Raw genomic sequence first — 27,620 nt, forward strand, 5'->3', positions numbered from 1 at the left:
TTCATAATTAATTTTCCCTGTATTCCAATCCAATTAAGTTATTGTTAACTTAAGGCAATTTTTTATGCCATTTTGAAACTATAAATCTGACCAGAGGTACACACCCCTCATTAAATCATGGTTCGGTTTTCTTTTTGAGATTCTACATTCTGCATCAAACCATGGTGCATCCCTTCCTATAACCTGGAGCTCCTGAACTTGGGGGCATGGTTTGCCAATAGCTCTGTCCTGGATAGTTTCTCCTAAAGACTCAAACAAACTCACGCTTTCCTTTGTGGCCTCTGAACTGTTCAACAGTTTTAAGAGAATATCTTTATTTCTTGTGAATTATTAATTCTTTCCAAGGCCTCCTTTTCGAGTCTAGGCATCGCCAACCAGCCGCTCTGGCTGTCAGATATCTTCTTTGTGGTGCCTACCCTGGCCATTGGAAAATGAACTCCAGAGGATTGTGTTTACTCTTTGTTCAATAAGAAATGTAACATTTCATAACATTCCTGAAGAAAAAAACATCCACAATACAGTCATCAATGACTGTGGAACAGTATTGCTGATCTCGTATGCTTAGGAATGCACCATTTGCCATTAAAGATCCCATAAATTCCTAGGCAGAATCTCAGTAGAGCTGAAAAATCAGTGCCCCGTTTGTGGCCCTTTTTACCATCCATACATTTGCACTAATATTTTGCTCAGGAACCTGAAATCCCTAGGTAATGTTTACTTACGCCTACTCTATTTCTGAACAGCTGGACTGGTCCTATATGTCTAAAAATGTTCTACTGACCACTCAATCTCCTCAACATTTCTTGTAAATCACTAAACGTCAAATGAAGTTAAAGGCCTTCCACACTTCCTTGACTAGAATAACACGTGGTCTAGATAACTATTAAGTACTGCAAATTAAATGTTCTATACACAGTTTTAACTTTGTTACATTTCTAATTTGTGTTGCAAACAATTTGTCTGCCAACTGTGCGACAATATGTTCCGTCGAAAAATTGATGTTGCTCACCATTTAATTTGATATGCCAATTTTGCTCATTGCACACAAAAGGTTGGGGACCCCTGAGCTAGACAAACTACAGAAAACCTATGAAGGCAAATAAGATCGGTCAGTGGGTGTGAGGGGAGGATGGGGCCTGCAGGTTTGCAGCCCCACAACGATTGACCTGCGACACCGCCATCCCTCTGCAAACAACCAAGTAGAGTCAGTTACAATGTGCAGCATGAGGTTTTCAAGCGGCTTGACAGTGAATGCAGCAGTCATCTTGAAAGGAATGTTTGTGACTCACTGCTATGGCTCAGTTACTAAAGAAAATGAAACGTTTATACTTAATGAAAACAAAAATGTTATGAGCTGTTAAACCTTACAATTTGGAAACGTGTTTTCATGAATACGGATTATCTTTGCAAAAGTAAAACGTTAAAAATAGGAGCAAAATGTGCTCATAACACGTAATGTAAAATGAACAATGTTATTTTTAAGCGCTACATTTCAAAACAAATGATTTGGTTTTGGTAAATCAAGGATTTTCCTCATGAGCTAACAATGACATCCATCTCCAATATGGCCACCAGCATGGAGAGCTCAGGCCTCAAAGAGTTCCCATGCTGATAACGTGTGGGCAGAGAAAGGCAGGAAGGGGTGGGATTGGACATAGGGATTAGCAAAACAATGGGAATGGAAGTGGTGGGATTATAACCAAACAGTGTATCCCTCCTCAAATACTATTTGTGTGTGCCCCTTGTCAGAAGGCCTTGTCTGCATTTATACACAAATCAGTATTTGAATGCACTAGTTTGGACTTTATAGGTGTCGCTTTGCGACGCCTAATAACCCAAACTAAACATGAAGGGAAAGAGGCTGAAGGACTGCTGGCCCATACGATCTTGACTTACCTGGGTAAGAAAAGAAATCAGATTTAATGACAATGCCAAAACTTTAAACCTAGTATTTGGTCCTTAAATTGGCACGTTGACAATTTTCCCACATTCTGATTTTGCATGTTTGCTTCAATACTTGGGGAAAAACTAATTTACAAAGCCGAACTGCACTGGAAAAAAGCAGAAAATAGCTTTCAAATGCCTTCACCATGAGAGAGTAAACTGCTCAAAGAGCTAATTGCCAATGTTCCAAATTCAAGGTTTTTGACTGTTTGAATATTTTGGGGTCAGAAATGAGCCATGTCAGGGACGTCATTTAGGGGTCGCCAGAGGTCGTAACTGCGACCTCTGTGGTCTCCCTTGCGACCTCTAAAAAAATAAAAAATTGTACTTTGTAATGTAAGCTTCTGGGCTGTGGCCAGCACCATGTGGCTCTTTACTTCTGGAGTGGCTGGCTTTCTTGTTCAGGCCTCTTCAGAAAAATAAGAACAATAGTGCCACAAGTCTAACACTTTCAGCACTGACCCTAAATTAGAAAGAATAGGAATACCAAATAATGTGTCTTTCTGGAATTCTATACAATAATTGTTAGACTCATTAAAGGTTTATTTCAAGGCATACTTCAGGGGGTGAGTCACTGATTTAGTCTGTTCTTAGACACCTCAACTCAGCCTTTCATCCTTCTGAGATAGATAAATGAGTACCAACATAGGTTGGGTGATATTTGGTGTATATTTTTTCTATATAAAGCGCTTAAGTGTAAGTGATATATAATAACACATCATTATCATTTGGTCATGGACGTCTGCTTGCATTCACAGTAATTTGGTAATATGGGCCTATACACACTGATCTTAACCATACATATGGCGATCCATTCTTGTATGAAATGTACATCACATTGTAGTGATATCATAACCATATTTTTTGCAGTGTACAATGCTATCTGATGCCACTTCCTGTTTGGTCAACGGGTGAAATGTCGTGTTCCATCGCTTCCCGCGAAATCACTTTGGGGTGGGGTCAAATGACATCACTACTTGTGATGTCATCAGGGGTCATGGGTCATGTGATGTCACTTCTGCTACCCCTGGCATTTCGGTGAAATGATGTCCGTGAGCCATGTAGACCTATTGTTTGAACATATGTTTCGATTCCATGGTAGCTCAATTGGTTAGATTAGCCTTTCATCATTCCCTGTGCTAGTGAAACACTAAAACTGAGTTTAGCATGGTGCAAGTTTTAGCACAGCACTGCATTCAAATATTATCTGTGTTGCCCCTCATATGTCTCTTTGGCCAAGATAAGAGACACCATCAAAGTACAGAAGAAGGGTCAGAGGAACACTTTGCATGGGGATTTAAAATGATCCATGGATCTAGATTGCTTTTAGGCGGTTTATAGTTAAGTACCAATACAATTCATGGACTGTTTTTGACAACATGTTGAACTATTTCCACATACTGGGGAATCCAGGGCTTGGTCTGTAAACCCCACCTGTCCGCTGGAATGCCAATTCACAGCATCAGACTTATGAGTATGATTCTACTCGGCCACAATGGCCACATGCACAATTGTGATTGGTAGTAGGTAGTTTTAGCATTTTAGAAGAGTAGGATGCTGGGGCCACTACTTTATTGCTAATATTAGAAACTGTACATTGTTTGACTATTCTATTTTTAATGTTCATATTATCTTTACAAGAGAATAAATATACATACAGGCTAAACAAGCGCATGAGAGCACCATTAATGTGCTTATATTTAGGATATAACATAAACACGTTGGTTTAGAGAAGTCTGTGTAGATAATATAGAACATCTAAGGTTTGTCATACACATAAGGGTAATATGCATTGACACCTAGATTCACCCAGAAGATATTGCTGCAATAGTAAGGCTGCCAGGTGCTCTGAGGTAGTAGTTTCTCTTGCACTAAAGCCTAGAGACCCAACCTTCGTCTTAGTCTTGCTTCAGGTACAGCACTGTTCGTTGCCACAGAATCTGTCACAGCCATTTAGACCAGCTTTGGGGTACAGGTTAGGCTCTGGCATTCGGGGTATGGTGCACATCCTGACAACCTGCCTATAATGCTAGAGGAATCCCAGGAACCAGGTCTGAGACTGAATGGCTCGCAAATAAAATGCAGCTATATGCAGTTGGCTGGGTCATACTGTTGTCCAATAAAGGACTCCAGCACAATTGCAACCTCCCTAAACAAATTACACACCCTTGGCCCTGGACGTGAAACAAAATGATACCAAAGAAATGGTAGTCCAGAACAGCAGCAAATGCAAACTATTCCTTAATGGCACAGAGTTTGAGTATGTTACAGCCTACACCCACCCAGGACTGAAAATATGTGCATCTGGCATTTCAAAATGGAGACGAAAGCCTGTCAAGAAACAAGGTGCTATTATTACATTAGGAAGCAGTTAGAATGCTTCAAAACACCAGTAAAAGTAACACTAAAATATGTTGACAGCACCATCTCCCCAATCCTACTTTATATATATATATATATATATATATATATATATATATATATATATATATATATCTGAGTGGCAAGTTCCAACACTGCAAAAACAAATAAAAGTATGCAGAATGGGAAAAAAAAATAATTCTTGCAGAAATCCTGAACCCCCTGTTTTGCAATTAAGTACCCCACTGGACCAGATGCTGCAAGATCAAATGGTAAAACCCTTGAACAATATATTAGAGAACTGAATTCTTGCTGCCACGGTGGCCCATAATATCCCAGCATAGGAAACAAAACACAGGACTCAAAATAGGCCTGGAGAGCAAGACTAGGAGAGCACAAACTAGAACGCTACATATCATTGGGGCACTTCGTTAAACCACCAAGGTGGGCGCAGGGAGCCCATTACACAGAGATAGGGCCATAGGTCTTTAAATGGCCAGTAACGATGTTGGCTAAAGTTCTACCCAATATTTACTGCAATGGTAAAAAGTATGCTGCATTGTACAAGATCGCAGTGCTTATCCGATGCCTCTGCAAATAGATGGGTTGGCACCATTTTCACACATTCATTTTTGTGGGCATTAACCGTCTAATAATTCTACAGAAGCAAAGCATGTCTGCACTGATTTACCAGGAGCTTGTTCTCCTTGATGACGCAAAGTAGTTTGGTCCATTGGCCGAAACGCTTCTTTCTCAGGAGGAAGGCACAGATTTTGGCATCTTTCACAAGGTCCATTGAAGCTTCCTCAGAGGGCCACTGAAGCCTCATCTTCTTCCCTTTGCCATCCTCTTCTTCCTCATCATAGGATTCATAGGAGCTGCTCATGGCATCCGAATCATGATCTGGGAGAAAAATCATACAATTACAAACAATGAAATGCTGCCATACGTTCAGCTGAGCCTGCGTATTTGTGACAGAACATAACTCAAGAAAAGCATGTCATAGCTGCCTGATGTTCAGCTGAGCATGCATAACACAGAAGTACACGTTCCCTTCACATGTATGCACGCTCAGAACTAAACTCAAGAAAAGCATGTCATAGCTGCCTGATGTTCAGCTGAGCATGCATAACACAGAAGTACACGTTCCCTTCACATGTATGCACGCTCAGAACTAAACTCAAGAAAAGCATGTCATAGCTGCCTGATGTTCAGCTGAGCATGCATAACACAGAAGTACACGTTCCCTTCACATGTATGCACGCTCAGAACTAAACTCAAGAAAAGCATGTCATAGCTGCCTGATGTTCAGCTGAGCATGCATAACACAGAAGTACACGTTCCCTTCACATGTATGCACGCTCAGAACATAACTCAAGAAAAGCATGTCATAGCTGCCTGATGTTCAGCTGAGCATGCATAACACAGAAGTACACGTTCCCTTCACATGTATGCACGCTCAGAACATAACTCAAGAAAGCATGTCATAGCTGCCTGATGTTCAGCTGAGCATGCATAACACAGAAGTACACGTTCCCTTCACATGTATGCACGCTCAGAACATAACTCAAGAAAAGCATGTCATAGCTGCCTGATGTTCAGCTGAGCATGCATAACACAGAAGTACACGTTCCCTTCACATGTATGCACGCTCAGAACATAACTCAAGAAAAGCATGTCATAGCTGCCTGATGTTCAGCTGAGCATGCATAACACAGAAGTACACGTTCCCTTCACATGTATGCACGCTCAGAACTAAACTCAAGAAAAGCATGTCATAGCTGCCTGATGTTCAGCTGAGCATGCATAACACAGAAGTACACGTTCCCTTCACATGTATGCACGCTCAGAACTGCATCGTTAGGTTATATCACCTCAGTATCGCTACCATTGCCTACCAAAGCTCCTAAATGAATGCAGCCACCTGCTGTGCTCACAGTGAATATCAGAGCTGTCTGGGACACTAAAAAGCATCAGAGAAGAGGGTCAGTATTTACTGCTCCTCTTTCTACATGAGGGGTGGAAGGCCATTGAAATCTAGCTGGCAATTTACTACAAAGTCACCTACACCATACAGTTAACCATTATGCCACTGTAGTCACAGACACTACAAGAATATCTTAACAAGTCTTAATTTCTTACAATTTTTGTTTATATAATTACTACCAGAAGAATGATTAAGATGATGTCAAAGAACTTTGTTTTTGTATTTGTCCTCAACTAGGTATGGATAAAAGGTTCAGAGCGGCAGAGGCAAAAAAAGAAACAAATACATTGTTGAACAGCAACCCTGGCGGCAATGGGGGTGGTGTGAAGTTAACATGGAGTACCAAATTCTAAGGGATTTGGGGCATGGCAGGTAGACAAGTGGGTAAAACGGGCAAGAGAACGCGGTTCCTCCTGGATTATTTTTCATTGTGCTCTCTTCTGACAAAACACATTTCATTTTAAAAGTAATGGCTGTGACAGTTGTGGGTGCTTTTCTACTAGAACATTCTCGAAATTCTATAAAAGGTATAGGAGAGGTGATCGGGCTGTCCAACTCCAAGCTTTGAGGGGTGGAATCCAGACGGGTTTTCAGGATATCCCTCATTAATAGTCACGAGATAAATTTGCATGAAATTAATCTAAATGTATGCACTCTTTTCCTCTTGACTATTGGGGGATAGCCTGAAATCCCTTCAGGATTCCGGTCCTCAAGGCCTGGAGTTGGAGAAACTAATCTGAAACCAGATAAGACATTGTATTTTGTTATACAACACCACCACACACTTTCAATGCTCCACTATGCTTTCCCAAAAACTAAACTCAAATGAAAGGCTGGAGAGGACTCAAGACACACTGTATAACGCACACAGCTTTTCTTAAAACTTCCCTCTTCTGCATGGGCTGTGGGAGATGCCTGATAACATCCCCAAAGGAGTTCCAGAATAGTTCTGTTTAAGTGAATAATACACGTACACAATTTGCATAGTCAAAATATAGGGTTGGTACCTTACACAAGGGATAAACAGATAAGAAATAAGCTATTGGAAATCAAAATGCATAACATGATATGTGCTGCTCGACTTGTACTGCAGGGTTTCTAAAAAGCCAGACAGATCTTCCCTGTAGACCCTACCACATCCACACAGGAGACAGAAAGCAGCCCTTAGCAAGGCCTTGCACATTGTTTCTTGCTCAGAAGTTCAGCAAGAGCCCAAGTGAAGCGATTAGCTTCAAGGATCTTACCGAGTACAACTAAAAATGTTTGTTGAATGTAGAACTATTAAAAGCAACAAGAAAAGAAGTGGAACCGAGTACTGCTTGGTTCCTGGTCACTTAGACCACTGTGAGAACTCAGCACATGCGTCACAGGTCTTGGTGCAACCTGCAGTCACAGGTTCCTACCCATTAAGTATTTACTCAGACCGCCACCCTGCCAAGGCAATTAAATGTAATTATATTTGCGTAATTGCACCTATAACCTCAGTGTCTCGAATGAAGAGCTTTGGCTGGATTCCAACTGCATAGGAGTCCCCGCCAAAGCAGGGCATAAAACATATGATCGCCATGAAGCAGGTTCTTGAAAATTACATTTCACAGCAGACCGCTGTTCAATCCCACCATGAGTTACTTTGAAACATTCCTGAATAGCAGCTCACCACCCTTTACACGAGTGTTCAGCAGCTGTCAAACTATCAACTAAAAACACTTAGTCACCATCTTCCTCATTATGTCAAATAATGCCATTATTTATTTATCTTAGTGATGTTGTAAAAAAATTACAATTTCAACCAGCTCTTTCACAATCCAGAGTGATGAAAAAGGGTGGAACCCAATGAGGATTGGTCTGACAGGAAGGGTGAAATGAAGCTTGGAAGTCACAACAAACTAGAATATAAGGCCATAGGGATGGGAACAGGGGAGAATTGCTGATCTTCAGAGTGAGAAGCTAGAGGTCTCTTTGGGGTGACATTGTGGATTTAGTAAGTGCGGCATGAATACAATTGGCACAGCGATTACAGTCAGTAAGTGCTGTAGCGATCATAGTGGAGGACCGGTGCAGACCCTACCTCTGTGGCCACTTCCCAATGAGCTGGCAAAAGTTAGGACACAAATGGCAAAGGTGTATTAAGCATGTGATCTTTGAGTGCACATCTTTGGAGCTTTTTGCATTATCAAGGTTTTGGGAAGATCGCTCAAGTATCTACCGGCATTTAGTGCAAATGTTCTGCCTCCATGCTGCAATCATTTCAACTTCAGGGGGGCTGAGGCTGTTCGCAAATACACATCTGAAGGTATGAGTAACCCACTAGGACATTCAGGGTAAGGTAGATTGACATGTATTTGAGACCCTTATTGTCCAGGATATGAGGGTTCCGGCACAGAACGGGCTTTGAAATTGATGCGAGATTCTACATACAGGCAAGGCAGGACAGTCAGTCCTGATGTGGTCGAGTCTCGCGCCATACGGTCCGAGGTCATTCTAGCTGCACTGTTCAATAGTTGTAGTTGATATAACTAGATCTCGTTTATCCGGATGCTGATACTATTACAGTAGCCTAGCTTAAAAATGCCATAAGGACTCTCAAATACTTTACCAATCATTTTGATAAAAGGGGCAGATTGTTCCAAGCACATGGAGTTGGAGCTCGTTGACTACATCCTCAATTGTGGGAGGGGAGAAGGACATGGCATTATCAAATGTGATAGCAGGTTGTGTACTATCTTTGCTGAAGGTGGGCATTGTCCCAGGGCATCCAGTCATCTAAGAATGAGGCTATCGGGGGCTTTCTAACTTAAAGAGAATTTCATGTGTATTAGTACTGAAGAGAAGTCGATTAGGAAACATCAATTCCTGTAGTGCCAGGAGACTGTTAGGGATACTGGCCTGGGATCTGTCGGAGTTAGTGATAATCAAAGCTATTTTCATATATTTTACATAGACATGAAACAATGATGCACACTGTTTAATGAGAGATGCTAATGGTTGAATATAACTATTATATACCACAGGGTTAGGGGTCGACCCCTAAGGAACCCTTATCTGCAGGGTAACTGGGGATGAGCTAAAGTCTCTGGGTGTTACTAAGGTGATTCAAGGCCGTAAATACTTTCAGCCAGGTAAGAGCTATGCCCTCCATACCCATATTACCCTGCAGCCTATATGGAAGCATTTTATGATCCACAGCATCATACGCTGTGGACAGGTATAGAAAAACACTGTTGCAGCGTCATTTCCACCTAGGGCCATCATGACTTCTTCCCTCAAAGATGAGGTAAGTTCTAGTGCGTCTGCCAGGTCTGAAGCCTGACTTAATGAAGTGCGTTGTTCTAGGATTTATCCCAAAGAAATAAGTCATATTTGAGATTAGATGGTAATTTTTCAGGTTGGTTGAGTCTCCAGAGGGTTTTTAAGGCATGTGGGTTTCGAACTCGGGTGGGATCCATTGAACAATCTGGCCATGAGGATGACTAAACTGTTAATACAGCCTGATCAGGTTGGCTGGTCAGAGTTCTGCTTGTACACCTGATGTTTTCCCAGTTTGAATCAGTTTCACAGATTCACACACATTTCATTGGTTAAAGCTCAGACCTAGCTTAAGAGTAGCGGAATGCTGTACAGGGTCTGGGTAGTATGGGCTGGCATCTTTTAACACTAGCGCAGGTCTGTGCGTCGGTCTGTATATCCATTGGGAAGAGACTTTGGTCAGGTGTTGAAAAATCCATGTTTTGAAAGGCTTACAAAAATGGAGAATTGTAGGGGCATTCAGAGCCGATACCGTGATCAAGGACAGAATTCTGGGTTTATGACACTAGAAGGATTGTTTGCAGGTTCTATCTTTGCGGGCGAGTTGTGATTCGAGTCAGTTAGTTGATTTGCTGCGCGAAGAGCGTGTTCCACCATATATGGAGCTTACCCGCTAGGTTCACTGGTCTGCTACTTGTGACTGCTTTGTAGATGATACATGCAGCCTTGAACACTATCCTGGCCTGGAGACGGCCCAATGTAGTTTTTGTAGGACTTGGGAGATTCGGTCAAATTTGACCGTTGGTGTAATAAGACAGGCTGCAGTGTTGTGGACTGCTTTTAAGGGGAGCCTACAGAGTGGCTGTGAGCCCCATTAGGGGGTAGTTCTCCCACGATGTGCGAGACCACAAAGAGCTGCACTATGGTCCGGAGGTTCTGCAGCAATAGAAGGTTTTAAGGGTGGAGATATGGAGCCAGGCCATTTGAGCCTTCTTGGCTATATGTTTCTGAAAGGACAGGCTGCGGTCAATGGTGAAGCCAATGGATTTTGCGTAATACAAGATTTGCGGATCAAATCCTTCTAGGTGCATGTCATTGAGCCACAGTTGGACAATCTGTTGTTCAGCGGGGGCGAGGGGGGCAATGAGGATGAATTCGGTCTTGGATGGGTTAAATTTGAGGTAGGCAGTCAACATCCAGGACTGGGTGATGGCTTGGTAATCACGGAGGTGACGGATGTCCGGTTGGCTTTTTACACACATTCTTTGATTAACATTGGTTCAAGCATTTGAGGGAGGTCTGTGAAGGTTGACTTTGAGAAAAAAAAATCATGATTTTATTTAATTTTAATTAGAATAAAACCTTTGGCTGTGGTCTGCAAGATTTTGGGAAGACATTTGCAGATTGAGGAGGGGGAGAGACTGGGGGCAGAGTTTGAAATAAAATGTGAGAACATTTGCACAGCTCTTTAGCGCCACAATTACAGTTGCCTTTTTGTAAAAATCATGGCGTGGAAGCCTCCAACCTGGCTTATTTATGCAAAGTAATTTATCACTGTGATTTGGGATTTCCTGCCTTTGTACCGATATGCCTTTTTGCAGTATTCAGTTCGTCAAATGTATGGATTCTTTTTTGGTTGGAGTTTACATTTTTATCTAGTACGGGCTGAGCGTGAGCCGCAGGTTCGAATCCCGGCAAGGCCAACTCAGCCTTTCATCCTTCCGAGGTCGATAAATGAGTACCAATTTCGGTTGGGTGGTATATTATGTAAATATGTGCTCTGTAAAGTGCTTTGGATAAAGGCGCTATATAAATAACACATCTTTATCATTATTATTTACCAATAAAGCTTCTCCAACAGTTGGGGGGTCCATGTTATAATTTCGCCGCAAAAATATCACCATACAAAAATATCGCCATATTTTTCCGGCGAAATTCACAATGGACCCTGCGGGGGACACCCCTGCAACACTTTTTAATGTGCGGGGGACACCCCTGTATCCCCGCTCCCACATAATATACCCAATAAAATATCGCCTATGGCGAACCAAATGGCCATATTTACGGCGATATTTTTGTTGGGGATATTATTACCTGATACCCAGTTGGGTTGGGTTATATTTAGATATACACATGTTGTGGACCCATATTTGCCAGTTTGCCCACACTTCAGTGAAACGACAGATGTACACACAAATTGCTCCAAGAAAAAAAAAAACATTCATGACTGTCAGATAATGGCTCTCTCCTACTCTTAAGCTCCTTTGGGGTTCCAACGAGTTTCAGATGTGCTGAAGTACACAGTTCTTTAGCGGCGTATTTGCTTTTGTAAACTCACATTCGCTTTGGTAACGCAATATAAATTGTGTTCACGCATTTCCATGAACTATCTACTCCGGCAGAATGCTTGAACGGATATATCCCCCTCCACAAATTACATACCCGCTTTCTATTTTATAATAAATAAATTATCCAACTGAGATTTATAAAAACAAAGGAGCCCAGCAATACAAGGGTTCATTATTCTTCCACGATCAGACTCCTGCATTTCAGTTGCCAAGATAGAGGGTTTGCCACCAGGTGGCATTGAGGTGAGGAGCCACACATGTGGACCGCTCCAATCATTCAAGTTCTCGGGCAATGGCTGCGGCTGGGATTCTGTGCTGGAATAGCCCTGAAGATTAGGGTGATTTGGCAGCCAAGAAGTAAAACAGATCACACCACTCTCCCCTCTACCCCCAGCTTACTTCTTCACATGTCTTCAGCTCCACCCCAACCCTACCACCACCCAGCCAGCAGCCAACCCAGTTTCACAGCACTTGGATTCTTGTCATTGAGTAAAAAGGCATACCGAAGTGTCACCGCCAAACCACACAGAACCAAATCGGCACTCACGACTTCCGGCCTATCTCATGGTTTCGCATGCGCCTCCCTCCCTCCCCCTTTATACCATGAGCAACCCCAATTTCTTGCAGAGCCACGCGCAACAAGCTTGCCAAAATGGCAGAGGTGCGTTATAGAAGAATGCTTTACATTATATCCTGACTCTCCGTTCTCCCGAGCCCGTGCAAATGCTTTTGCAACCTCTTGGTCCTTTCATTTTAGAACTTCCTAGAGGGGCAGCATATTTTAGACATTTGTGATGTTTGCCACATTGCCTTGGATGAGTGCAAGCTGAAATATGAGAAGAGCCATTTCTCATCTCCTGCTTCCGTCCCTTCTGGAAATGAAAATGGAAATGTGCATCACGCCATCTTGGCAGGCAGGTCAGAATCATTTCTTCTACTCACAGCGGAAATCCGTGTCATCTTGTCAGATGGAAACTCACTCCGTAATCATATTGAGGGCCTGATTCACAGAAGCCTTTTATAATGGTGCAAACTCATTGGAACACACTCCGTGAATCAGGCCCTTAATATTTTGGGAAATACAGGAAATCATAAGCCATTCACAACTCCTTCAATTGTATGCAGCACACATGCCCAGGAGATCTGACTTTTAATGTTCCCTGGTGGACAGATTTATAGGAAGTCCCATTGATAGTTTAGGGACTTTTAGCGCAGATGGCTTTTCCCGGGAGGTTCCTGGGCCCCAGAGCACCTGTGTCAGAGGCACACCTGCACATGCTACCAAACTGCACGCATGGGTGTGTGCAACAAAGGTCTCACCAACCGTTAGACCGATCGCCTTTTTTGTGCACCAGGTCGGACAATAGATTCACTGAACGCAACCATCATCCCTTACGTAATTGCCTTTGTATTAACTCCACACAAATAAAATCGACATTAGATGATGTTTTAGTAACATGTCACTTTAGCTCGATTATCCCTAGAAGCAAGAACAGATCATCCCAACCACCCCTTTTCACCAACCGCTCTGCATGAGTCAGCGATTCCCTGAACACACAGTAACGTTTCAGCATTAAGAGCAGAGCGTGAGGCTGGTTCCAAACACAGGGAGCAGCAGAGGAGAAACTACATGCCATTAAGTGGATGTGGGCGTCTAGGCAGCAAGGGCCAAAGTCGGTTCCTCCGGGGAAACTCTAACCTTGGGTAATCCAGGAACATATGCTGGAAGGGGACCAATTCCACCATTAGAAAACTGCAGGGGATTTCTAGGCCTATTTTCCCACAGCTCCAATTTTCTTCGCCATTTCAAACGTGATGGTTAGCGGGCAGAGTGCAAACGCATATCGAATCTGCAGAGTAACATCGTCACACTCCGCGATCACTGCTCTTAGGAGGGTTTTTCAGAACCCCCGCAGTATCTGAATTTTGAGAAGCCAACCTAAGTGATGAAAATTGGCTTTTTACAATAGGTCTAACCTAACTATTGGGGTAGCGCTGGGGAGCAGTATGCCACATTTAGCAGATGAGGGGTTTTGGATGTTGCTAGAGTAGGCAACACTTCTACTAGAGATCTAGAGATTCGAGTGGTATAGTCTCACACAGAGGTATACAGACTTACTAGTTATATTCGGCTCAAATACGCATGCAGGTTAATCTTAAGGATACCAGACCCAACACAAACACTTATATACACGAATATCTTCACAACAAGTAGGTCCATTAAGGGAATACACAACGCTTTACACGTAATACGCAACTTAAAATAGCAAAGCAAAACTATGCAAATAAACTGGGAGAACCATACAATAAATCCTGCACCTGATCACTAGAAGGCGGGAAGCTCAGTGTGAGCAGTCCTTCCCATACCAGGAGAGTAAATGCAATTTCTAAAGAGTTCATTCTGCAGGTGAATGCTTGCGAAGGGGTTTAGGAAGTCACGAAATTCCCCATTACACGTTTTGGTCCCTACATTAAAAGCACCCTTTCAGGAAAGCTGGTCTAGCGTAAAAGTAAGGGTACAGTGCGATTTAGACCACTCTTGGGGTTACCTAGCTATAAATCCTAGGCCAAAACTCCATCGCCCACAACCAGTTATCGGTAGTGTTAGGGAGTGGACTTTACACCTATGCTATTCCTATGGGGGAAGGGAGGAGGGGTTGATAAAAAAAGAGTGGTATGCACAATCGGGTCCCAAACTCAGAACCTGAAAAATACCACCGCTAGGTATTAGAGAACCGCGGGGAACACTTACTTATGCTGTTGATCGCATTGCAGGAGGTCCAGGAGTGGTGGGTGCAGTGGTTGAAGTAGGTGTCCCGTTTAGCTTCAACGAGGCAGTGGTTACAATATCCAGTACAGATACTGTTCCAGAATAGATAATCTGGGACAGTGACCGCTGATATCCACGATGAGGACGAACCTACTGTACCCAGCAGGCAAAGTGAAGCTGCAAAGAAACCCTGGTCAGGGCTTGGGTGGCTCAGCTTGAGGCAGCAGCAGAAAACCGGTTCCAGGCAGACATCTTGTCAGGGTGGAGAGGAGCACACGTAGGTCACACTATTTCTGGGGTAAAAGCTGCAGATCCACCAAGCCCCAGGTTCCAAAAACAGGACAGCGTTAGTTGCAGACGGGAGGCCTGCTTGGCGAATAGGCAGCCCAGAGGATGATCCCAGGACTCTTCTAGGGTCCACCAATGTCAGGATGACCATGAAGGACACAGGACTAGTGGAGCCCACCAGTCCAGGTGAGGGACGCACCAATGGAGGCCCTAGTCACAAAAGATATGGCAGGGAATCTCTGGTGGTTGGCTTCTGTGGCAGTCCTACAGGTCTTGGGAGCAGTCTTTTCATCTTTGGAATCTTGGCTCCAGTGGGCAACCTCCTGAAGAGCTCCATGCCTGCCCTCTAATCCATAAGTCTAGTTATCGGCCACTCAACGTGAAGGATCTGCACCATTCAAACAGGGAGAGAGTGACCAATCATGGACAGCCAGCAAGGCCACATCTGCCCAGCAACAGTTACAATCACAGTTACAACCAGTTCCAGTAACGCAAAGCACGGACTGGGAGTCAAAGGTTTGACCCTGCAAAGGTGCACGCACTTAATTGGCGTTCACAATCCCGAGAGGGCAGGAAGACGGCCAAAAAGCAAAAAGGCCAAAGAACAGGCCTTAAACCACGAGGCACAGCCATTGTGAGTATAGAGACTCCGAATAGCATTATACAGTAGTGCGCACGAAAAAGTTGTAAAACCCTGTTCACCGCCTACCCTAGGCACATCACAAAGGCATGAAAAAAGCCAAAAGGAAAACACTCCAAAGAACGTGGCATGGGTTACAAAATTTCAGAACACAGGAAAACATGCATTTGAGAATTACTAGGGACCAGGGTGCCCAAAATAAATTAGATGAGCAGGCGAGTGAAGCTAAAAGGGCTTTTATGCTGGAGGTTTCTATGAAATCAATGGTGGGGAAGATGCAACAGGAAAAATGTCTCTAGCTAAGCCAAAAAAATGATTGCAGTGCTCATATGCTTTCCCTTAGGACTGCGGCACCAGAGAGTGCACGGCATCTATAATGCTAGCTTATTTAAACAAATAGATTTCCCCAAATGTCTCCCAAGTCTCTTCCCTGGAATACCTAGTTCATGTATGTTTGCAAGGACACGTTCAAACAGTGAAGCAAACAGTAAACTAACATAGCACTGCACAGGAGGCAGGATTTACTCTTCTAAGACTGAAGTTCTGAATAAGTTGTAGAGGTGACAGTCGCTGTACGAGCGCATACTGTAAGTACCATATCCAAGCCTTCTTAAATTTGGGAGTTCATTCTACTTACACAGCAGGCCACATTTAGATGAATCTCCAAATTGCCGTGGCCCAATTCAGGGCATAAGAAAAAATAAAAATGCAGGCCATGAAGTAGCGATGGTTGAAGCGGCTCAAATCAGACTCAATCCCATCTAAAAACAACAAAGACGAAAATTGTTTTGGGTATTCAAAATAATTTGGAAGCTTTGAACAATGAATAGCTCAACTTGTTGGGAGTTCAATTCATTTGGTATTTATTTTGGTTTTACTTAACTTTGATATTATTTTGCCATTGCTTAAATTCAAATTCATTAGACCGGAGTCGAACCAATATGTTCCCATCAATCACAGTAGTCACTCTACGAAGTAGGCGGATAGAGCATGTGAAGGCTCTGCTTAGATCTCCTACCAAATCATTTGCATAGGGTTTGGACTGGCTCAAAACATTTAAATCATTTGAACCATTAAGGCTTGCCTACCCCTAATATGTGGTTGACTCTGACAGAGGTCACCTGCAGCTTCTAGAATTGCTAAAGTGGGAACTGTACCGGCACAGACCTTAAGGTTACTGAACATAGAGAATCACGTGGCCAGCTGTGCAGTCCAGCAGGTGGTTGAGTTAAGAGGGAGTAGTGACCAATGAGTAGTCGCAGCATAACTAGTTGATGGCGGATGAATCAGGCAGACAGGACCTTGGCGAAAGAAGAGTATTTACATGGGGATAGAATATTCATATAAAAAGCAATGAGTGCTGCGGGTTTCAATAGATGGGGGTAATGATATATGATGAGTGGTTGCTCCTGCAAGGTGCAGAGAATGAAGCTTCCGGGAGGGTTTCATGTATGACTATTTGTGGTGGTTTTTAGGAGGTTAAAATCAAATAGGAGCAGAAATTAGAAGAGGTACAAAGTTGGCCGAGGGACATAGACATAAGGGTGCTACAGCGGAAATTAAGAAAAGAAGATTAGATTTGCGCCTTGAAACACTTGTGTATAGGCGCGCTGTAAATAAAACATCATATCATATGGATATGCTCAACCAGATAGGGAGGGGTGAGCCATAAATGGATTTAAAGACTAGCAGTAGACCAGTATAGCCGGAAATATTGTGCACCGAGCACCAGTCAGCATGGAGGAGGACAGGACAGGTGGGTGATGAGTGAGGGAGACTGAAGAGTGCAGGTGGACATTTTGAGTAGGTTGTCAAGCAGAGCAAATGTGTAAAAAGGGAGGCCCAAGAGAAGGCTCCACCAGCAGTCAAGGCAAATAAGCACCACAGTGGAGATGGAAGGTGAGGAAGGGGTGGATCTCCTTGATGTTATGCAGTTTAAACCTCGGCAGCAGTGGTTCTGGGAGTGATGAAGTGCTGGAGATTCAGATCACTGTCAAAGCGGACTCTCAAGGTGGCACACCTTGAGAGAGGGGTTGTTGAGATACGTGAGGAGCAAAGAGGTGGGAAATTAACAGTCGGAAGATAGAGAACTTTCACATTAGAGGCTCAGACAATAAAGTGCCATCCAGTACTGGATGGCTGAGAGGCAGTCTGAGACCCACTATTAGATTGTATTTACATTTTCAGCTTGTTGGGCCTTTCGCGACAAAATACCAAGAGTCAAAACATGCGCAAATGAAGACAATTAAAATACAATAAACTACCTTGCAAAGATTAAAATGAAAACTACCACATCATAAATAATCTTAAAACACTATTATAAGACCAAAACCATAGCCGTCAGATAGCAGAGCGTGTAGAGCGCTCGCTTTGACATCCGTGCTGAGCCTGCCAATGCAGGTTCGAATCCTGGCAGGGCCAAACGCAGCCTTTCATCCTTTCGAGGTCGATAAATGAGTACCAAACACAGTGGGTAACAATACGCAGCACTCAGATGCCTGAGGATTTGTAGCGCTATATAAATGGGAATTATTATAGCCCACCTTATGAGTAACTACTGGCTACTAGGGAGAGCAGGAATTAGGAAAAGATAGTCTAACCTCCTAGCGTGCAGCCCCAGAAAGCCAGAAATGCCAAAGCACCCTGTGCTCCGAGGATGATGCTTTGTATTGCTTGGCGCCAGGACCCACAGATGAATCTTGCAGTTGCTTGGACAATGTCGCTTTCAAAGTCCCCCAGAAGAAAAGAAATGGCAGTGATCGAGTTGTCTGCAAGGCCCCATTTACGTATGCAGGACTTTATGCTTCAAGACTTTTAAGGGTCAAAAGCAGGACATATAAAAGTTTTTCCACCTCTGCCTCACACATTTTACATGTTGGGCTCAAGCCATTCAATTTGTTGATAGTATGGGCTAAAGGAAGAATATCTGCTCCGGCAAAGAGGCGTCTGGTCTGGGGGTTGGTAATGTTGGACAGATATGGTTGGTGGTCTCCACATGCCATAAATACATCCGCCCAACCGACCAACTCGGTCTCATCGAACCTCCTAGAGCTTATTCCTCGGGCTTCTTTAAGTTTTCACAGCAGAGATCCAGCAGAAATTGTTGGATGGTGGTAAGGTACACTGACAATGGTCTTCTGTACAAAGAAATAGACGACTGAGAAAATGTTCTTGCCCTGCAACTCACTTGTCTATGAAACCGCCCTTTTGAGGGCATATTGCGCTAGGGAGTCCATTAGTCCATATTAGAAGTTAGATGATTTGGGTATCACCAGAAAAAAACCAATAGGTGGGCCACAGGAGTGGAGTCGTTTGACAAACGACTAGGTATAGAGGGTGAAGAAGAATGGGACCAAAACACAGCTTAGGGGAATTCCTAAAATCAGAGGTTTTGGTGTTCCATGAGACGGAGGTGCGGCTGGAGAAGGAGGAAGACATCCAAAAGAGAGTTATGTCTTGGATTCCAAGGTGAGAGAAGGTTAGCTGGAGAGAGGGGTAGTCAACAGTGTCTAAGTCAGCAGACAGATCCCAAAGGGTTAGAATGGAGGCGATCTTACAGTGGTCCACTTCCCATGAACTAAACATGTCAAGAAAGAAGCCTACCATAGTGTCATTACTAAACAATTAGACCAGTTGGATAACACTAGTGAACACATTTTAGAGGAACATATGTAACTTATGAGTAGTCATGGTAGAGATGCATGTGGGCAAGCGTAAATGCAAACGGCACAGGTTCCAGTCGCGGGCCACCACATGTTGCACTAGTATAGTCTATGGTGCCAGTCTAAATTGGACTATCCAATTACTTCACAGAAATTAAATATTACAGCCATTCCTACACCAAAAGATGGAAAGGTTATCTCAAAATAATAGAACATAACAGGCAAGTGAAATTCACTTTTCTCATGGCATATTTGCAGCTTTACAAATCTTACATGGACAAAACACTATTCTTGCCCCGGCAACCAAAGTATTCTTGCCCCGGCAACTAAAGTACTTGACATATAGAACAGACGGCTTGCATAGAGGCCGAAATCGTCAAGTGACTTACTATGTTTCTATTGTTGCCCAGACACTGCCTTGTGCTGGAAACCAAACAGCAGCTTTAGGAAAGGATAGAGGATAATAAAAATGCTGTCTTGCACTAAAAACACATGTATAAAGCTACATAGGTTACCCCAAGAACGCCGCCATGAAAAGGCACATATCGGATAAGGATTTCTGCAACCCGATTGTTCCAGGTTTTCCGGCTTTTTTCCATTGTTTGAGCAGGCGTTCAACAGAATATGAATCAGAGCTTGGCACAAAGTACTGGATTTAATAGCACCCGGCAGGCGGTTTGTTTCTCGTAGGCTGAGTGTGTAGTGAGGCAAGAGGCCAAACAGCCACCCAAGGAGTCAACTAATTTCCCAATAACTGCACAACTCACATAATGCCACAGCTGAGAGGACATAGGTTATTTGTTGCTGTAACATTGCAGCCAGTGATTTAACAGTGACCGACCAAGAGTAGGTACATTTGTTTCTGAAACTGTATTTCACTATAATCTAAGAAATTTTCTCCTGTGGAAAAAAAAACGAAGTTTTTCTCGTTCATACATAAAGTTTAAGAGGCCCAATGATTGCGAAACACTTCTATAACAAGAGCAGCTAGTTACTAAAAATATATTGCACGAATATGCATTCGTTTTGTCTCAGAAGAGGCCTATTAGTGTCACCAAGTGGGGCAAAATGATTGGTATACAGTGTCCATAGATGACACTGTTAAGGCGGAACTATTCCGGAGATGTTGTCACACAGCTTACCTTTGGGTTTTAGGTGGTGCTTTAACAGTTTACTTAGTGAGGCTTCATATTTTTGGATCTATAGTGATGCTTTAGCATCATCATAGTTTTGCTCCTATTAACCCAATCTTTCTGCTGATCACTAATATGCCAACCACATCAAATCCCATCTTATTTATTGAGCATGTGTATGGCTCCTATACAGCAGAAAGTGTTTCCAGGCACCAGAAGATACAAAAGGGGGAGGTTAGGTGGAGTAGGGGTCCCAATGAGTAGAATCTCAGTCTTACTGGCATTAAGGCAGATATCATTATAAGCACACCATGCCTGAATAGAAGTCAGACAGTCTGGAATGATAGAGGGAGGAAGAGGAGGTAAGGATAAAGGAAAGCTGCGTGTCATCTGCAGCACACTGGAAAGGAGGAGAGAAGGTGGAGGTCAAGTGGGCAAGATGGGCAAGGTAAACACACAGGGACAGGATAGAGCCTGAGGGACGCCGTAAATCAAGAGGGGGTAGAGGAGAGAAAGGGGCCCAGTTGAACTTGGGAGGGCCGATTCCAGAGGAAAGAGGTTAATCAATCCAGTGTCCGGTCCGCGATGCCATGGGTATCAGGGCGCTGATGTATGAGGATGGACCGTATTAAAGGCAGAGGACAGATCGAGGAAAAAAAGGGGCAGAAGGAGAGTTGGAGTCGAGATTTTAGAGCAAGTCATCATAGGTCTTCACAAGAGCAGTTTCTGTGGCTCTGGCTGCTCTGAAGCCAGTGTAGAGAAGCCCCTCAATGTCCACACCAGAAAAAAAAACACAACCCACTAGATAGAAAGGCCCAGCACACCTCTTTCAAGGAAAACAAAGTTTTATTTCCACAAAAATAGAAATGCACCAGCAAGGACCCCACTTAGAAGAAAACACTTACTGGGAAGAAAAAGCCCTGACTGGATTCTTGGCAGAACAGCAGGGTCCGGATCGGTTCAGATGGCAAACAACAATGATGGCAATCTGCTGACTGTACTGGGACTAGACAGAGAAAGGACCTAAAACAAAGTGAGCGGGAAACATGAAAGACTACGGAGGCAAAGGGTGTAAACACACAACATCACACATTAGGAAATCTCTTTGGAAGTGTTTGTGATGCGACTGATCGTGTATTACATTCTCTATTATGGAACAGACTCCTCCTTGTTGCCCTTTAATGGCACCAGCCATCTTTGCTACCTCTGAATGGGGGCTGCTATCTTCAGAAAGTCTAGACGGTGGCGAAATATATTGCAAGGCAAACCGAATATTTCCATTGAGACCGAAAGATTCCCAAGTTCCAGATAGATTAAAAAAATTAAGTCCTGAATTATCTGCGCAGACCTGAATTGTACATGATAACAGTTCATTCCCAGTGGTTGAATGACCAATAAATAGGTTGAAAATGTGCTCAACACAAACAAATCAATGAATAACACAAGAGTCATTCACTCTAAAGGCAATTGTCTTGGATGTGTTACTGATGGCGCGCTTAAGAATAAGGCCATCACCAATTGAAAAACATACGTTATCAACGCAAGTAAAACTTGGAAACAGCAAAGAAAGACCAAGAAACTTGGTAAAACCAATTGGCCTCATTAAAGGGCTTAATTCTAATAATGAAATGGTGAAAAGAATTACAGATCATGAACTGAGTATTCGTCCAGTTGTATCTGTTATAACTATGTGGGAACGTTGAAGAAGAAGACAATCAAGTGGGAGATCCCTTAAACAGCATGCGGGTGCTAAATCATAAATATTTGGTCTGGACCAGTCAGATAAGAGAACAAGGAGAACTCTTCAAAAGTAGTTAAGGAAGCTCTTGATTTGGTGACCACTATTGGATTAGTTTGTCTAGAGGTTAGCAATTGCTTTGAGTCGTTCCCTAATTTGCGTAATTTCCCAGTTGCATTTGTTGCCATTGTGTCGATAAAGTAAATGGTTTTCTTTACTGCAGCCTCTTGCCGTCGTCTTAAGCACAGAGAGAAGTCTAAAATGTACCCGACAGGTTAAATGGGCACATTTGTTACCTGCTTTATTTTGGTTCTGTGTTGTTGCCTTTTTTGGACCGGCGGATTGCGAATTGCTTGATTTGAACTGGAGCTGTAATTGGCTTCCCCATTAGATCTCTGATCAATTCACACAACCCTGTGTGATTAGCAATTACTCGTCTAGAGTTACAAGCAAAATCTATAAGGTTACAAGAAATAAAATTGGCCAGAATTGCAGGCATTGTTCTTAATGCATTATTGATCTCTCCACCTGTCAATTTGATTGCTTTCTAAGTTGAATCAGCAGCCGTTGAGAGGCCAGATTGGGGTGGTGGGGAGAACTAAGATTGGAACACGCTAGCCAGCTCAGTCAGAGATCGCTTTTCCCTTCCTTTTCTGCTTTCCTTTCACTGTCGGCCTCCACAGTGACCCTACCAACGAAAGGGGCCTCTTTAAAAAGAAAGTCCCTAACCCCGTCCAAACTCGTGTGTCTGTGGATAAACCGATGAGGGACAAGTCCGGAGAGGACTCGAAGCTAGCAAAGACCTTTTATTTATTTATTTTGTCATTTGTAATGCGCACCTATCCCTGAGGCATGCAGCATGCCAGGTCAACCGAGTCAACGACTGTGCCGTTGACGAAAGCATCAATGACCACATAGGTCGACGAAGTCAACGACATCTATTATGGCAGCGCTGAAGGAGTGTGGGTCCACAAAGTGACGACCACTCCACGGGTGTCCTTACCCCTTAGGCTAGATACGGCTGTGGAGGCAGAAACAAAGGCAACAGCCAATCCGGGGTCAGGAAGAGACCTGGCAATCGCACCGACCTAGCATCCTCCTGAGAAGGTGAGAGAGACAGTCCCCCCGGTTAAACTTAGCTGATATGTGGAGCAGCAGGCTGCTCCACATAGGCCGGAGCAGATCTATTCTTCAAGTACTGAGGAGAGAGGGAATGATCTGCACGACGACTGCTATGCAGATCACAAAGGGGGAGGATCTGGGGCAGTCGACCAGAGTCCCCTGATTACAAGAGAAGATGCGTCAGCCCAGACCCCATTCCTCTGGCTCCTTTCACCCCTAGACATAGGGACTTGTCACTGGACATTCTATCGACCCTGAACACATTGGTCACCGAAGTCCAGCAGAGGATGCCTCCACCGGGACCTACACCTCCACGGGAGATGCAAGAGCCTCAGAGTTTGAGCTCATCCCCACGCAAGAGAAAGTCCAAAAGTGGCAATGGTCCATGGCGTCATCCATCTCCTCCACCACCACCACCACCCCGTCGTGAGAAGACCCCACCCGGAGCATCGGCCACGCACACAGACACAGCTACCATAACTGCGGGCACAAACAAGGACAGCGATTTCATCGCAGTTCACAGAGAAACACCACTCGCAGACGAGCCCCACACGGCCACCGCTCTGAACTGTTTCAGTTGGTTCCCAAGGAGACTAAGAAAAAAGGCTTCATGTACCAGCAGAGCAAGTTGAGAAGAAAAACCATCATGTCCGTTACCTTCCTGGACGACATCTGGGAGGAAGGCCTAGCTGTAATGAGAAACCCAAGTACGGCGCTGACCAAGCGGGACAGATTGGAGCAAAAGTACAGGGCTCCACATTCAGCTCCCAGGTGCTTAAGGTCTCAGCCCTCGCCTGATTCGGTGATCTCGGCTGCAGCCAGGAAGCGCTCCGCCGACCAGTCAGCAGCAGCTATGGTACCTCCGGAGCAGGAGGGGAAGAAGCTGGATGCAATGGGCAAGAGGATAATTTATACAGCAGCCTCCAACATCAAGGCAGCTAATGCCCTAACCATTTTGTCCTGACATGATCGGGAACTATGGTTCAAGCTGGGTCCTATTCTGGACTTCTTGCCTGAAGACAAGAAGGTCGAGGCACTAGAACTTTCAGGAAGGGGAAGTGGCCTTGGCTCACACCATCACGGTGGCAGTGGACATCACATGAACAGCTGTAAATATTATTTACTTGAATAACGATAGCAAAAAAGCTATAATTCACAAACATTGTCCACTATACATGACATGTATCTATTTCAGTGCCACATTTGACATTGTGGATTAGTCAAAATTATGGGGCAAATTGTAAAAACCGGGTATCGATTTGAAATACTAATCTTTATCTGGATCTTCCATAACACCACCAAGGTGCTGCAGGTTCACTCTTGTGCGGTTACCAATGAAACAACAACCTTTCAGAGGCTGAAGCAAAGCTGTATCTTTGCGGATTCATTGTCCTGTACTTAGCTAATCTAAATGAGTACATTGCCACTGTGAGATGTTTATGCCTGAGGTGGGTGATCTGTTGATCTCCTACCTTGCACATGCAGACAATCTGATCTCATTAGACTCGACTGAGATGGTCCTTCAAAGACTTTGCTCAGCCCCACAACTTTTTTCACATACCAATAATCTCAAAATGAATATCAGCAAATCAATGATCGTGCATTATATTAATTGACACAATAAATTCAAAGTTTAAAGGACTTGGGAATGGAGCCAATAGAGGTAGTCTGCGAATATGTACAGCTAGGCATTACGATCTCACAATTTGCATTGGCTACATAATCAAAGCGATTTGAAGACTAAGGTTCTTCAAACTTTGAATGCTGTTCATGTCTTTGACAAAGCACAAGGGGGTATTCTTTGATCCCATTGGTTAAAGTGAAAAAGCCAAGGTTATTCCAATGGCAATCTGCAGGCCAGAAACCTGAGCCCATGATGATCTTACATGGCTAACCAAATTAGAACGTTTGCAGTGTCGTAAGATAAAGGCAGTGTCTCAAGGCACACATTGAGAATATGTAAGACAGAAATAGGCTTCATGTCCTGGCAGTCTACAACAAGGGCTAAAGCCTTGGTCTTTGTTAATATGATAAATGCATCAGAGAATAGTTTAGTTCATGCCTTTCTTAAGAAGGAACTTATGTTTACATGATAAATTATAAACACTTAATTCCAATGGTGTAATGACTTGGGGTCATGTCTTGATGATCTTATCCCAAACTGAGGCACTCAGGAAAATATTAAGATGAAAATCACAGAACTCAAAAGCTTGGAATTGGAATACAACACAGCTGGAACAGAGTAAGAAGAAAGGTCTAGTGGAATACAGTTCATCATTACAAGAACACAGGTCTGGGCCTAAATATTTTATGTGATTTCCATTGCATCCTAAGATACGAGAGTACACAATCCAGTCTAAATCAGCTATCTTCCCATGAAGTGATAAGTGCTTGATGCAAGATCACAAGGTAACTTGGGCTTTGCAGATATTGCACACAAAAAAATACGGAGACACTAAAAACCCCTGTACATCAACTGTTCTAAATTTGATGCTCTTAGAACAACTATAATGAATCACTACATTTGGGAAGCACAATACCTCATAAGAGTTTCTACGAGGAGAAGGAGCATTAAGATATTGGATTCACTTTAGCAATAATTTAATTTAAGGAAGGATTTTATTTTCTAGAGCCCTGTAGATGGTTGTGTCTTTTTTGGGTAAGTTCTGAGGCTTCTGCTAGAATCATGGATGTTTCCAGATTAAAGTGGCTTTTTGGTTAGCTACTTTCCGGGTAACCCTAGGCATCGGAAATTTAGTTAAGTACCCCAAGAACATATCTGCTACTGCAGAGCAATTCCTTGCACTGGGTCAGGCCTTGGATCTCTGAGTAGCCATCTGCCTGGTCGTGGTTCCCTCTTTACCCTGAAACTTTAATAGCCACCAGAGTTGGGTCTTGAAGAAAGGGTTCCACAACACAGGCCCGTCCCCAAGGCTTCAGTGGTGGGGTTGGCCTCTTCAACCATGTTAACCAGTCAGATGGAAAAAACGGTAGACTGTCTCTGGGTCAGCATTATCCAGGCAAATAGTCCTTCGTTGTCAACTGATAAGTTAAATAACTGATAGTTAAAAAGATAACAAACTGTGGAGGTGATTTATTGAATAACTAAGTTATATAAATGTGAGTACTGCGTAACTAGTGAATGGCAACAAGTAAGCAGGACTTTAGTTTTCAATTCTGTTGTGCTACTTAGTGGTATGCAATTTGTGTATTACTAATCTATGTTTATGTTGAGTATGGACAATTCTTTATATACATACTAAAACATTCCTAAAGGAATTAGCTGCAAATACTCGGGACAATATTTATAAACCGATGCAAGCAAATCTCAGACGGCCCACGACACGACTGATACTAGTAAGTTTGCATGTTCATAGAAATATAAGATGACAGAGCTTCTCTTAGTCACAAATTGGAAGTTAACTATCACTAATGATGGTGGGAAGCATTGTTTATTAAACAAGTGATGTGAAATCAAAACACTCCCAAAGTAATCAACAAACAAAATTCCTGTCTGAAATTAAAGCAACACATGTTAAGCCTAGGATTAAAGAATTAATTTTACTTCCCCCCCAATTCCAGAACCCTTCTGGTGGCTCGCTACCACCAGAAGGTATCCATATATAGTTTTGTCTCCAATTTTTAAGCGTTTACCTCTAGACAGTCGGAAACCACACATGAATGTTCTATGGGACCGACCAAGAGGTTGTATGTTGTCAGATCAACCTCCGCTTGGTTGATTGAATATTGGTCATAATGTTTTGGGGCAACCAAGGTCGAGCACCCATCCTTTTTCTATATTGGGAGTTTCCCCCCCCCATTTTCCATCCCCATCTCTTACTACCCCTACTCCAAACAAACGTGTTTGTGTATTTGTGTGAGTGTGAGCATCTGCGCACCATGATCAAAACGTGGCTACCAAAATTAAATACACTTGGTTCCCTTCCCTGCAACATTTGGCCTAGGATCCAGAGAATGTGTCACTTTTTATAAATGATCTCAGATACAGAAACAGTGCTTTGGTGTCAAGTCACCTCTCACCTCTCCACCTGCCAACGTGCACCCTGAAGACAGGGTGCTGGGGTATCTAAAGCAGGCATTGTCCATTTCAGAAATACAGAGAGCTGGGGTGAGAGACATCTTTGCTGAGACTTCCATTGAGAAAAACCTGTTACAACATACACATAGGCAGATGGAATCTCACAGGACATCTCTCGATAACTCTAGAAATTATTTTAAAGGGCCATAGAAGATGCAAATGTCAATCTTTATATATTTACACCTCCAAACAAGCATCAAAGTCTGCCATTTTTCACTGCAACATTGTGGTTGATTGAGGTGGTCCAATATGGCGGTCATGCCCTGCCCGGAGGGCGGACAT

The 27,620-nt window shown here is 43.3% G+C and overlaps 1 protein-coding gene across 4 annotated transcripts in view; it reads right to left on the reverse strand.

The window, feature by feature from the left end:
- The window catches only part of AFAP1 (actin filament associated protein 1), a 551,057-nt gene that overhangs the window by 216,612 nt on the left and 306,825 nt on the right, over window positions 1-27,620 (reverse strand). For all 4 annotated transcript variants that reach the window (XM_069632010.1, XM_069632009.1, XM_069632011.1 and 1 more), the window contains exon 5: window positions 4,997-5,208. In XM_069632010.1, the coding sequence (XP_069488111.1) occupies window positions 4,997-5,208 (212 nt within the window). The remainder of the gene's footprint in view (window positions 1-4,996; window positions 5,209-27,620) is intronic.

This window comes from Ambystoma mexicanum, chromosome 6q (genome assembly GCF_040938575.1).
Source record: "Ambystoma mexicanum isolate Mex_15411 chromosome 6q, UKY_AmexF1_1, whole genome shotgun sequence".
Lineage (NCBI taxonomy): Eukaryota > Metazoa > Chordata > Amphibia > Caudata > Ambystomatidae > Ambystoma > Ambystoma mexicanum.